This window comes from Bufo bufo, chromosome 10 (assembly GCF_905171765.1).
Source record: "Bufo bufo chromosome 10, aBufBuf1.1, whole genome shotgun sequence".
NCBI lineage: Eukaryota > Metazoa > Chordata > Amphibia > Anura > Bufonidae > Bufo > Bufo bufo.
In genome coordinates, this window is record NC_053398.1 from 66,742,469 (window position 1) to 66,756,039 (window position 13,571).

A 13,571-nucleotide genomic window follows, 5' to 3' on the forward strand; every position below is an offset into this window, starting at 1 on the left:
TAGGACATTTATATCCTATGGGTGGATGTGAGTTGGTTAAGGGAATTGGTCCATGCAAGCAGCTAATATAATATTCCACAAACTTGAGCCATAGAGCGGTGTCATATCACTTGGCACAAAGGACGATCTACTATTTATTATTCGCTATTTTTTATATTTAGTTTTTTGGATTTTGGAAAGGTAGAGCTTCTGTTTATTATTTTTATTATTTATATATTTATTAGGTTACTTTCACACTAGCGTTTTTTGCGGATCAGTCATGGATCTGCAAAAAACGCTTCTGTTACAATAATACAACCGCATGCATCCGTCATGAACAGATCCGGTTGTATTATGTCTTATATAGCCATGACGGATCCATCTTGAACACCATTGAAAGTCAATGGGGGACGGATCAGTTTTCTATTGTGCCAGAAAAAACTGATCCGTCCCTATTGACCTACATTTACCTACAGTTACCATAAGGGACTATGCAGAGCTAGGTTTTGAAGGGAAAAACACAGTGACCTTTTGACTGTCTCGTTTAGCTCTGTCTAGCCCAGGGGTCCTCAAACTACGGCCCGCGGGCCACATGCGGCCCTCCGAGGACACTGATCCGGCCCGCTGGGTGTTTTGGCCGTTTCAGCAATTCTGGCAGGGCACAGCAGGAGATGAGCGCTGCGCTTCAATTGCGCTCATCTCCATAGTGATCTGCATCGCTGTCCTCAGGACAGCGATACAGATTACTGTGCTGTGGCAGGGGAGGGAGAGGCGTGTCCCTTTCCCTTCCTCTGATAGGCTGCCGGCACAAGGCCTGCAGCCTATCAGAGGCCAGTGCAGGCTGCGCGATGACGTAATCGCGCCGCTTGAGCAGTACAGAGCGGGACACAGGCCAGAAGAGGCCTGCATCGCACCGCATCGCAGATGGTAAGTATGAGTGTTTTTTTTAAATTAAATTAAATTAAATTGAACAGGTAGACTGCTATCACTACTCTCAAGAGCGCAGCAGCCTTCTGCATATATCGCTGCTCTTTGCGATAATGAGGGGACTGTTTGTGCTGCTCAAGATAGGGTGGTGGAAATTATGGATACATTCTATGCGTCCCTTTATGAGTCCAAAACTAATGCAGGTGAGACAGAAATTGCAGGTTTCTTGGATGGGATACAGCTTCCCACGTTAGGGGCTGATCAAGTGATAGCCTTGGACGGACCTATTACAATTACAGAGCTAGAAAGGGCCCTGAGTGAGATGGCAAATAGCAAGGCCCCAGGGAGTGATGGATTACCTGCGGAAATATTTAAAACATTTGCCCCTATTCTGCTCCCCCAGCTGTTGAAAGTGTTCCAGGAAGCACAGAGTCAGGGCGTTTTGCCGCTTAGTATGAATGAGGCGATCATAGTCGTCATCCCTAAGCAGGGCAAGGACCCTTTGTTAGCTGAATCATATCGGCCTATTTCACTATTGCAGGTGGACGTAAAGTTATTAGCTAAAGTGTTAGCGAATAGGCTTAATACTGTGATCACGTCACTAATACATACGGATCAGGCTGGATTCATGCCAAATATGGCGACGGCTGTTAATATTAGGCGCCCTTTTTTGAATATACAGGCGGGCCGATTCCATGGGTTGAATGCGGCGGTCGCGTCTCTAGACGCGGCCAAGGCATTTGACAGTGTGGAATGGGTTTACTTATGGGCCGTACTCAGGAGAATGGGCTTTGGGTCTGTCTTTATCCAATGGATCAAGCTCTTATATAAAATCCCTACTGCTAGAATCAGGGTTAATGGAGCTCTTTCTCACTCCTTTCCATTGTATAGGGGAACAAGGCAGGGGTGCCCCCTATCACCCCTACTTTTTGCAATAGCGATTGAGCCACTGGCAACGGCACTGAGAGAGGCACGTGAGGTTCAAGGTTTTAGATATGGGGGGGTAACTGAAAAAGTGGCCCTCTATGCAGACGATATGCTTCTATTCCTTGATGACTGGAGCTCCTCTCTTCCGGCAGCCATGAACATTATAAATGGGTTTGGTAGGTTATCGGGACTGTGTATTAGCTGGTCCAAGTCTGCACTTATGACACTTTCGGCTGATGGAGGGCAAGACCAGTGTTCTGCAGAGGGCTTGCAACTAGTCAGATCCTTTAAATACCTGGGCGTTCAGGTCACCAATGAAGTAGCGGATTATAAAAAATTGAATTTGACTCCGTTGTTGCAGAGATTTAGGCAGAAGGTGCAGGCTTGGACCAAGTTACCACTTTCAGTTATAGGGAGAGTTAACCTTATAAAAATGATTTTAATGCCACAACTCCTATACTTGCTACATAATGCGCCTATATGGGTGCCTGCCCGATTTTTTGCCACAGTCAATGCTATATTTCGGGACCTGATATGGAAGAGAGGAGTTCCACGTATTAAGTTAGCCACGCTGCGTAGACCAAAGACGGATGGGGGACTGGGGGTTCCAGATCCGTGGATTTATTATTTAGCTGCCCAACTTCAACAATTGCGGGGATGGGGGATGGAGGATGGAATTAATACAGCTGGAAGAATAGTGCGTCACTATGTTAAGGGCAAGAATCTAATGACGGCATTAGAAGATGGATCACTTGATAGACTGGGCAGTGATATTCCGATACTTCGGGTGATTCATAAGGTCTGGTGGAAAGGCAAGACAATAGCTGGGGTGCAGGGTTATACCAGGTTTACCGCAATTTGGCCCAATCTTATGTATGCAGAACTACATAAAGTGTCTGATGTTCAGATCTGGGGTAGGTACGGTCTCACCTACATGCATCAGCTGTATGAGGGGAATACTCTGAAAGAATATGCTCACCTACAAAGGGAATTTCAGCTCCCACATTCCCAATTTTACTTATACTTGCAGATACGGCACGCTATACGCGCCCAGGATGCGGCTGGGGGGGTTGCGCCGGCCTCCAGAGATCCGATGATTGATTTAGCAAGCTCAGGGGGATCCACCAGTGGGGTCATATCACTGCATTATAGCAGTCTTATGGAAATGCAGATTAAAAAGCAACCTCTTCAGTTGTACGAAAAATGGCGGGGGGATATCGAAGACCTGTCAGAGGAGCAATGGCATACAGTTCTGGAGGGGTTCACAGATGTTGCGGTTGGTGAATCGCACAGAATGTCACAATTACTGCTGTTACATAGAGTTTATCGGACGCCTGTCCTTTTGAGGAAAATGGGGTACAGGTCAGATGACATGTGTCCCAGATGTGGTACACCCAATGCTACGCTGATACACCTTATGTGGAACTGCCCCAGGCTGAGGAGATATTGGGAGGACATAATAGATCTAATACGGAAAGTGTTTGAGACAAGAGTAGACGCAGATGCCAGATTATGTGTATTAGGCTGTACGGAGTCTGTACAATTAGCCGCTGAGCAGAAATTAGCGATTACCCGCATAATATATCAAGCAAGAAAGGTGATTGCGTACCATTGGGTGGATCATGATCCTCCAGAGGTGGGAGAACTTGTTCGTAAGGTTCACACACTGTTGCAAATGGAAAAATTTGTATACCAGAAGAGGAATAACAGTAAAAAATATGAGAAGATCTGGGGACGGTGGAGGCAATACCACAATATGGTAGATTAATGGTGTTTAAGTAGATAATGAAATTCGCATCGCCCCGACTTTACTTATGTTTTTTATTCATGTTCTTAAAGACCGCACGCGGGATGTATGGGTGTTATTGTTCACCGGGGGGACTTGAGGGCTGGATGCTGTAAGAAGGAGTGGGGTGTAGTCTATTGGGCGGAGGGGTGGTATATATGCTTTGCTATGCTGCCGTGGAATGTACTGATGTATTCGAAATACTGACATATGATTTGTGCTTAAGGAATAGATATCGGATGTCTAGCTGTACTGTATAATTATTGCATTTCAATACCGAACTCTTTTTGGAGAGGAATTTTGGAAATGTTTTCCTTGGATCTAGGTCGCTTGGGTATGGGGAGGGGGAGAGGGGGGGATGCTCTGTTTGTTTTATAAAATGTTTTGAAAAACTCAATAAAAACAATCTGATTTAAAAAAAAATTAAATTAAATTAAATTAAATTGGCCAATTTTTCTGCCACACTTATTACTGGCACATGGGGGGGGGGGCAGCAATTGACTATTACTGGCACATGGGGGGGTGGCAGCGGAGAGGAGACTGGCACATGATGGGGGGAGAATTGGCACTTATTACTGGCACATGAGGGGGTGGTAGCAGAGAGGAGACTGGCACATGATGGGGGAGAATTGGCACTTATTACTGGCACATGAGGGGGTGGTAGCAGAGAGGAGACTGGCACATGATGGGGGGAATTGGCACTTATTACTGGCACATGGGGGGGTGGCAGCAGAGAGAAGACTGGCACATGATGGGGGGAGAATTGGCACTTATTACTGGCACATGAGGGGGTGGCAGCAGAGAGGAGACTGGCACATGATGGGGGGAATTGGCACTTATTACTGGCACATGGGGGGTGGCAGCAGAGAGAAGACTGGCACATGATGGGGGGAGAATTGGCACTTATTACTGGCACATGGGGGGGTGGCAGCAGAGAGGAGACTGGCACATGATGGGGGGGAGAATTGGCACTTATTACTGGCACATGGGGGGTGGCAGCAGAGAGAAGACTGGCACATGATGGGGGGAGAATTGGCACTTATTACTGGCACATGGGGGGTGGCAGCAGAGAGGAGACTGGCACATGATGGGGGGAGAATTGGCACTTATTACTGGCACATGGGGGGTGGCAGCAGAGAGGAGACTGGCACATGAGTGGGGGGGAGAGGAGAGTAGCACTAATTACTGGTACATGAGTGGTGGGGAGAGGCACTTTTCACTAGCACATGATTGGGGGGCATCTCTGGGGGGACCTCTTACTGGCACATTATTGGGGGGCACTATGGGGACATTTACTGAGGCCACAAAGAAGGGGTATTTTATATGGGGGGCTCTGTGTGGCACTAATATTATCAGTGGTATTATCTGTTTCTGCAGTATAGTATTGGGGAGCTCTGGATCCGCCACTGGTTCTATTCGTCTTGCCGCGCAGGCGCACCTCCTTCCAGACCTGTGAACCTCATGTGCAGCTGCGTCACAGGAAGTCCGGAGAAGAAGAAAGGAGAAGGAGACGTTCAGGGGTAGGGAAATATGTTTTTTCACTTCAAAATAAGATATGTGCAGTGTGCATAGGAATTTGTTCATAGTTAAAGGGGTTTTCCCATCTTGGACAATGGGGGCATATCGCTAGGATATGCCCCCATTGTCCTATAGGTGCGGGTCCCACCACTGGGACCCGCACCTATATAGAGAACGGAGCCCCAAAAGTGAAGGAGGGCGCACTACGCATGCGCAGCTGCCCTCCATTCATTTCTATGGGGCTGCCGAAAATAGCCAGCGCCGTCGGCCTCATAGAAATGAATGGGAGCATGGGCAGTGCATGCGCGGTACGCTCCCATTCACTTTCGTGGGACCCGCACCTAACTATATGCCCCCATTGTCCAAGATGGGAATACCCCTTTAAACTATAGTCCGGCCCTCCAACGGTCTGAGGGACAGTGAACTGGCCCCCTGTTTAAAAAGTTTGAGGACCCCTGGTCTAGACTGTTGTTTATGTCTGAAAACTGCTTAATCATTCCCATTGAAGATCAATTCAAGTCTATGGCACCGTGAACTGCAACATTGTTTCTGTTAGTCTCCAGCTTCACCCCCCCCCCCCCCTCCCATTAGAAAGGTTCTAGATCAGTTAGAAACTGTATAAATGTAGATAGAGGTCTGCAAATAGGGACTCTGCCAGACTGCACAAGTGAGCAGAAGAAGATGCTGAGATGGGAATACTCTACCACAGACCCTGGGTCACCAGCCTTTTGACCATGAAGCCAGCCGGAAGACTGAGCCACAAACATTGGGCCACCAGCCTTCTAAGAAAGAGAGGGACAGCTAGCTCAGGCCTTTCCTCAGCACAGAAGTTTCTACCAAAGGCGAACCCAGTGTGTTGCCTGTATTGTTTTGCAATTGAGTTTCTCCAATAAAGAAGCACAGTGGTTTACTGCATACCCTGAAGGCCCTATTCATATGAACACTCATTAGCAATGATCCGGCAGGGTAATACTGCCACCGACTACCCAATGAACAAGCAAACGCTTATTCATCGGGTAATTGGAGTCTTTCAACATGTTTTAAAATAACTGTTTGCCGGCAGCAGATTGTGCCGTGTAATCAGCACACTGCTGCCAGCTAACAATGAGGACCAGAATGTTCTCAGAAATCGATTGCTGCAATCAGATTGGCAATATCTCACAGAAAGTTCAAAACCTCAAAGTTCTGTGTTCAGCACCAGGGACAACACATTGAACACGTCAAATAGCTGTGCATCACAGGGAATTGTTACAACTTTCTGTGTTGATAACTTTTGCAAATCAGATTGCGGCAATCTTGATCCAATATGATTGATTTGCCGTTGATCCAATATGGCGGCTTTCAAGTTGGTAGCCATGTTTCCGATATAGCCTAAAAGATAGACCCCCTCAGATATTTCATTTTCCCTTTCATTTTTGAAGTAAAAGGATGGCCTGAGACTTTTGACTCACCCTGTAGTATAAACAATTAATTCCCCTTCTATTGGCCTACAGATATACTATATTTTCCTACTACAAGAATCCACCAGACTATAAGGATACCTGCACAAGGGTGCACATATATGCATAAAAGATCTGCTCGATTTTCCATGCTGATTTCTGTGCGTTTCTGTACCTAAAGATTTGGAAATCCACATGGCAGGCCAATTTCAGCTCAGAAAATTATCTGCAAAGCATAAATGAGAATTGTCTAATCGAATGCACTTTGCTGGTACCATATTACTCTGCGTTTTTTCTGCATGGGAATCCACATGGGAAAACGCACGTAATCTTCAGTGTGTGCAGGTAGCGTAAGATGCACTCTAGGCTTAGGTAAACTTTTTGAATGAAAAAAAAAAAAGGCAAAAATAAAATCCCTACCACTTAATTTGTGATGCCACTTCCATAATGACCGCACTACACAATTATCATGTAATGTATCCCGTACAGTGAACGCTGTCACAAGAAAAAAACAATGCCAGAATTGCAGTTTTTTCCTTATTTCCCACCAAAAAAACGGAATAAAAAGCAATCAAAAAGTGTTATATACCCCTTAAAGATACAATGAAAACTACTAGTCAACCTGCAAAAGCCCTCACATTGTTCCGTAGAATGAAAAATTATTGGTCTTGGGATGTGAGCAATGTCAAAACATTTTCTTTTTTTTTTTCAAATGGTTTTATTGTACAAACATAGTAAAACATAAAAAACTATGCAGGTCATTTATTATCCACAAATAAGCCTATATTAGGTGCATTTCTGGCGCAGATTGCAGTGCAACTAACCGACTGTGACTTTTTTCCACTTACAAGTGAGCGCCGTGTGGCCTGTCTCGATCATCATTTTCTACGCCTATTTTAGGTGTATAAAATGGTCTAAATGTAAGCCAGCAAGGAAACGGTGTTACATTTAGACTGGCACTGGATACGCGAAGTTATATAGAAGCCTAGGACTCTACATAACTTCGGCAGATTCACCGCCAGATATAGGGGTTATTAAGACCAGCGTCTAAAACACCGGTCTTAATAAATGACCCCCTACATTTATTTGATATCTCTGTAATTGTACAGACCCAGAAATTAAGTTATAAAGTTATTTATGCCGAAAATGAACTCCACAAAACCTATAATGTATTGCTCTTTTCTTTTCCATCTCCTCAAAAAAGAGTTATGTGTACCCTTGTCCCACAAAAAAAAAACGCTCATACTACTACATTGACTGGAAAATCAAAATGCTCTTGTAACACTTGTGGCCACAGGATGTTCTGCAACTATCGCTTAGCTGTTAGTGTCCCTCATATAGCTAGTAGAAGCGACCGACTGTTGTATATAATGGCTCCACAGATCACCACACCAGCAGTTAGAGCTCACCACCAGGCCTCCATACTCAAATCCGACCGTTGTCGAATCCTAAACAGAACCTGGAATCTTCACTAAAGCCAATACGGTTCCAATTCACAGCAGTTCAGGTTTCATGTTTACGACACCACTGCAAACAAAGGCAACAGTGAATGTCTGTCAACGGAAGGAACATAGTGGGTGGCACCAAATTTCCTTCTGCTAATTGCCTGGAAATGGTCCAGGCAGAGGCAGGCGTGTGTAATAAAAGTGCTACCTGTGTCTGGATGGGGGACAACAAAACTGGAGGAGCTGTTCATGCATGTCAGTGGATCAAACAATCCTCTATACAGGTGGTCTGTCTGGGTCGTCTGGAGCCTGTTCACTGTGCGTGCACACCCTCATGTAACCACTACTCCCAACATCTCCCGGCAGATAGGTCAAACAAGCCTTGATGGCACAAAGATCCCCCACTAAGGGTCCATTCAGACGTCCGTAGTGCATTGCAGATCCGCAATACACCCGGTTGGCACCCCCATAGAAATGCTTCTTCTTGTCCGCAATTGCGGACAAGAATAGGACATGTTCTATTTTTTTCCAGAGCCGCGGACCGGAAGATCGGGGGTGCGCCCTGGAAATGCGGAGAGCACATAGTGTGCTCTCCGCATCCATTCTGTCCCCATAGAGAATAAATGGGTCCACAATTGCGAAACGGATGCAGACCACACTTGCGGACGTGTGAATGGAGCCTAAGAGGTACACTACCCTAAAGTAGCCTCAGAGATTTTAATAGGGCAGCTGGGGAAGCACTCTTATGCCGTCCTGTGACAAGACCCAGTGTCTAATCAGACCACACCTGTAATCATTTACATACCTGCCTGATACCTAACTGCATACCGAGTTTTGAAGCCATCCGACATTTCTATATGGGTACGTTATTTATTTTTTATTTTTGTCAATGATTGTATTATGTATGTATTTAGTCCATATACACAAATTTAACAGTCAAACCTGTATAACTGGTGTGAATCCATGTTCCAAAGATCCCTTTAGAAGGGCATTCTTCGCTGTTCCAACCAGCAGTTCTCCCTCTATGCCCTCTGCTACGGATCGTACAGCTCCATACTGCTCAGGGATCTAAATAACACAGAGTGCAAAGATGATGGAGCAAAGTGACACCAAATTAAATTATCTCCCTCTTTGCATGATTGCTTACCTCAAACTCCTTAAGCTGGCTCAGTGTCTCACTCCATAATACCAAGCGCCTGTCTTTTCCTCCAGAACTGAGCACACAACCTCCTTGGAGAGCCGTCAGTGATGATACACTACCATCATGTGCACGTGTAAGACGTGATATCTGGTAAGTATCTGTGGGACATAAATTAAAGTTACGGATTAGACGGGAAGGTTGTATAGAATATTTGCAGACTAAGGCCTCATGCACACGAATGTTGTTTGTATCCGGTCTGCATCCGAGCCACACTTCAATGGAGCCGCAAAAGATGCTCCGTTCCGTGGCCCCACAAAAAAAATAGCACATGTCCTATTCTCGTTCTGCGGACAATAGGCATTTCTATAATAGGCACCCGTTCCGGTCCGCAAATTGCGGAATGCACACGGGCAGCATCCATGTTTTGCGGAGCCGCAAGTTGCGGACCGCAAAACACAGCACGGCCGTGTGTATGAGACCTAAAATTAGCTATAAACATAAATTGGCCACCATAAGGCAAACATCCCACCTTTATTTTCTGATCCTGATGCTTGTCAGAAAGGGACATAACCAAAACTACAAAAATTTTTACCATAAAAAACTGCTCATATTGTGGAAAATAATGCTCAATATACAATATCAGATAATTGTAAGTTAAATGTTGCTGTTTTGATCTACGGAGCAATTTCCATCAGTCAAGACCAATCTCTCTTTATACCATAGAGATAACAATCCCAAAATTGTTTAGCTCAACGAAAGTGTCAACATAAAAAAAAAGTATCTTACCCTTTGCACCTTTGCCTAATGTCCGTGTGTCTGCTGCACTTCTGGCCCAGGTTAATATCTGTCCCTCTGAGTCTCCTGTGAGGACGTCCCCAGTTTGGTCAAACAGCACACACTGTACATAGCGAGGCTTTTTATATTTCTATAAAGGGCAGAGATAATTGACAACATGCAATAAAGAAATATCAATGTGTGCATAGCACAGTTAGGATAATGCAAGCAAAATCGACATTTATCTGTACGTTGTACTCAGCTGGAGAAAATGCTAGCAGTATATAAGCAACGAGAAATAGATAATATATAACACTATGTAATTGTAAGGATTCTATTTCTGGGATTAATGTAATGTTATAAATATGATTGCGTTTTGTGTGATTTTTTTTTCATGTAAGCAATGAAATACAGATAATATATTTCAGCTTAAAGCGGTATTCCCAACCTTAAAGGGGTTGTCTCACTTCAGCAAATGACATTTATTATGTAGAGAAATTTAATACAAGCCACTTACTAATGTATTGTGATTGTCCATATGGCCTCCTTTGCTGGCTAGATTAATTTTTCCACCACATTATACACTGGTCATTTCCATGGTTACGACCACCCTGCAATCCATCAGTGGTGGTCGTGCTTGTACATTACATTATCTCTGTACTTCATGTCTCCGCATGAACTCCATTCCTACAGAGATTCAGCTAAAGATCAGCTGTATTCAGGATCATAATCCCTGATAAGCAGAGCAAAGAGGAGGCTGAGGCAGCTCTTTGGCTTAGTGTTGTCAAGTAACTTGTCCTGCTGTGTGATTAGGTCAGGTTTTGTGTGTACTAATAGCATGGCGGCCACTTTATTTCTCCTAATGATTTCTCTCCAGACAAAACAAGCCATTATAACTAATGAAAGGTATTTGGGAATATATTTGTAATAAAGTAATATTTAATTTTCTTAATTTCCGGAGAACCCCTTCAAGTTTCCTTGTATAATTAAGTATTCATTGGAAAACCCTTTAGGTATGAATACTGTAACTGAGTACAACAGCAATAATTAAGTTTTAAGATATCACATGTCAAAAGAAGCCAAATTAAGGCACTTACACCAAAAATGCCCTGTTTCTTAGTCAGGGAAGCAGCACTCCAGCTCCAAAAGTGAATATGTGACTTGCCCACAGTGACAATGTAAGAGCTGTCCACAGGGTTGAAAGCAACACACAGCACCGGTTCATTTGTGCACTTCAAAATAAAAATAGAAAAAACAGTATGAATATTATAGTTAGAGTTCATGAACACAAACGTGTGCCGTCCGTTCTGTGCATTGGGGACCGCAAATTGTGGTCCCTAATGCAAGGGCACCATCTGTGTGGCTGGTGCAGATGGATGCACACTCATTCAACTTGAATGGGTCCAGGATCCGTCCGCACCGCAAAAAAAATAGAACATGTTCTATTTTTTTGCAGTGCGAAGGCACGGACAGAAAACCAGGGAAGCACTCCATAGTGCTTCCATGCCTACGTTTCGCTCCGCACCTTCCGGATTGCAGACCAATTCAAGTGAATGGGTCTGCATCCATGATCCGGTGTACAAACGGCCTGTGCCAGTATATTGCAGACCTGCTGTTTGCGGGCCACAATACGGACAACAGTCGTGTGCATGAGCCCTTATTATAAAGAATTGGCTGAACAAAATAAAATGTACCAAAATGGGAAAAATAGCTAAAAGGTACTATGTCTGTGATAGCTAACTTCCGGAACTCCAGCTGTGGTAAAAAAACAACTCCCAAGATGCACACTTGCTTGGCTGTTTTCAGAATTCCATAGAAATGAATGGAGCATGCTGGGAGTTGTAGTTTCACCACAGCTGGAGTGCCGGAGGTTAGCCTTCACTGTACTATGCCTATGTTTCTGAATCCTTCTGTGCAGATGCTGGCTGTTATTTTAGTAAATTAGTCTCAACTCTTGCTTCTATTGATTTGTTATGTATATTTTACCATGTTTTAGAAGGTGAGAGTTTGCCTGCTGTCATTGTAACAGAGATTGCTTGTCCAGTCAGTCACCACACTGCTCTAGAGAGATCTCCCTTCACCCCTTAGCATTCTTTGTCTGTTAATAATGCTCAGGAACATCCCTTTTCCTAGTCTTTTACTTTGCTGCCTGCTTAGGCTACTTTCACACTAGCGTTCGGGGTTCCGCTTGTGAGCTCCGTTTGAAGGCTCTCACAAGTGGCCCCGAACGGATCTGTACAGCCCCAATGCATTCTGAGTGGATGCGGATCCGCTCAGAATGCATCAGTCTGGCTCCGTTTGGCCTCCGCTCCGCTCAGCAGGCAGCGTTCGGGTGTCCGCCTGGCCGTGCAGAGGCAAATGGATCCGTCCAGACTTACAATGTAAGTCAATGGGGACGGATCCGTTTGAAGTTGACACAATATGGCTCAATTTTCAAACGCATCCGTCCCCCATTGACTTTCAATGTAAAGTCTGGACGGATCCGTCTGAACAACTTTCAGACTTAGATTTTTTTCTAAACTATAATGCAGACGGATCTGTTCAGAACTGATCCAAACGTCTGCATTATAGGAGAGGATCTCTCTGTGCAGACACCAGATGGATCCGCTCTGAACGCAAGTGTGAAGTAGCCTTAGTCAAGTAAGTTTAGAAAAAGGCCTTAAAAGTTTTCTTCAAAGTAAATTAGCAGACCTTTGTTTCTGAAATCTTGTTTCCTTTCACTGTGTCCCATACAGATAACACATGGTCACTGCAGTCGTCTACAACACAAAGGAATAGGCCAAAGTCCTGTAAAAGAGTAGTAATATTGGGAGATTGATTATATGATGGCAAAATAATGGAAAAGCAACAATAAGGAAAGAAAGTAAAAAACAATATGGATCTCTACAATAAAAGATTCTTGATCTAGTGATCTTTTTTTATTTTTATGAACTGCACAACCATATCCCCTTGCTCCAAAATGTCCCTCCTAATGCCTCTTTCACACGCACGTGTCTGTGACAAGAGGGTCAGTGGTTCATCTGTGAAGATGTGCATGAAATAACTGCATTTTGTCCATATATACGTTTTTTGCATTTCATGTGTCATCTGTATTCGATGTACACAGCTAGGCTGAAAATTAAAGGGGCTTTGCCATCACATACTATGGGAGCATATCGCTAGGAACCTACAACGAGAACGAAGCGGGGAAATGAATGGAGGGCAGCTGTCCTCCATTCATTTCAATAGGGCCGCCGAAAATAGCCGAGCACTGGCTCGGCTATTTCTGTCTGCCCCATAGAAATCAATGGTAGCAGGGACCGCACGGTGCGCTCCCATTCACTTGTATGGGAGCAGCGCTTGGTGGTGGACGGAACCCGGGAAACCTGGGGTCCTCCAGCCACAGCTCTCCCTACTCCGTTCTCTTTGTAGGTGCAGGTCCCAAAGGTGAGACCCGCACCTATCAGACAATGGGGGGCATATCCTAGCGATATGCCCCCATTGTATGTGATCGGAATACCCCTTTAATTTCCAGAGCATTTTCTACCAATGGTCTGTGAAAATCACTGACAGATTACAGATGCCATCTTGTGTTCTATCAGTGGTTTTCACTAATTGATAGACTTAAATGGGCGTGTTTGGTCCACATCACGGAT

General features: G+C 44.6%; 1 protein-coding gene across 1 annotated transcript in view; it reads right to left on the reverse strand.

Annotated features, from left to right (window-relative positions):
• EML3 (EMAP like 3) overlaps window positions 1-13,571 on the reverse strand; it is a 185,708-nt gene that overhangs the window by 60,712 nt on the left and 111,425 nt on the right. Inside the window, exons 11-15 of the mRNA XM_040409590.1 lie at window positions 12,628-12,723; window positions 11,034-11,168; window positions 9,949-10,087; window positions 9,169-9,320; window positions 8,964-9,089 (exon numbers count right to left, since the gene is read on the reverse strand). Coding sequence (XP_040265524.1) covers window positions 8,964-9,089; window positions 9,169-9,320; window positions 9,949-10,087; window positions 11,034-11,168; window positions 12,628-12,723 — 648 coding nt within the window. The remainder of the gene's footprint in view (window positions 1-8,963; window positions 9,090-9,168; window positions 9,321-9,948; window positions 10,088-11,033; window positions 11,169-12,627; window positions 12,724-13,571) is intronic.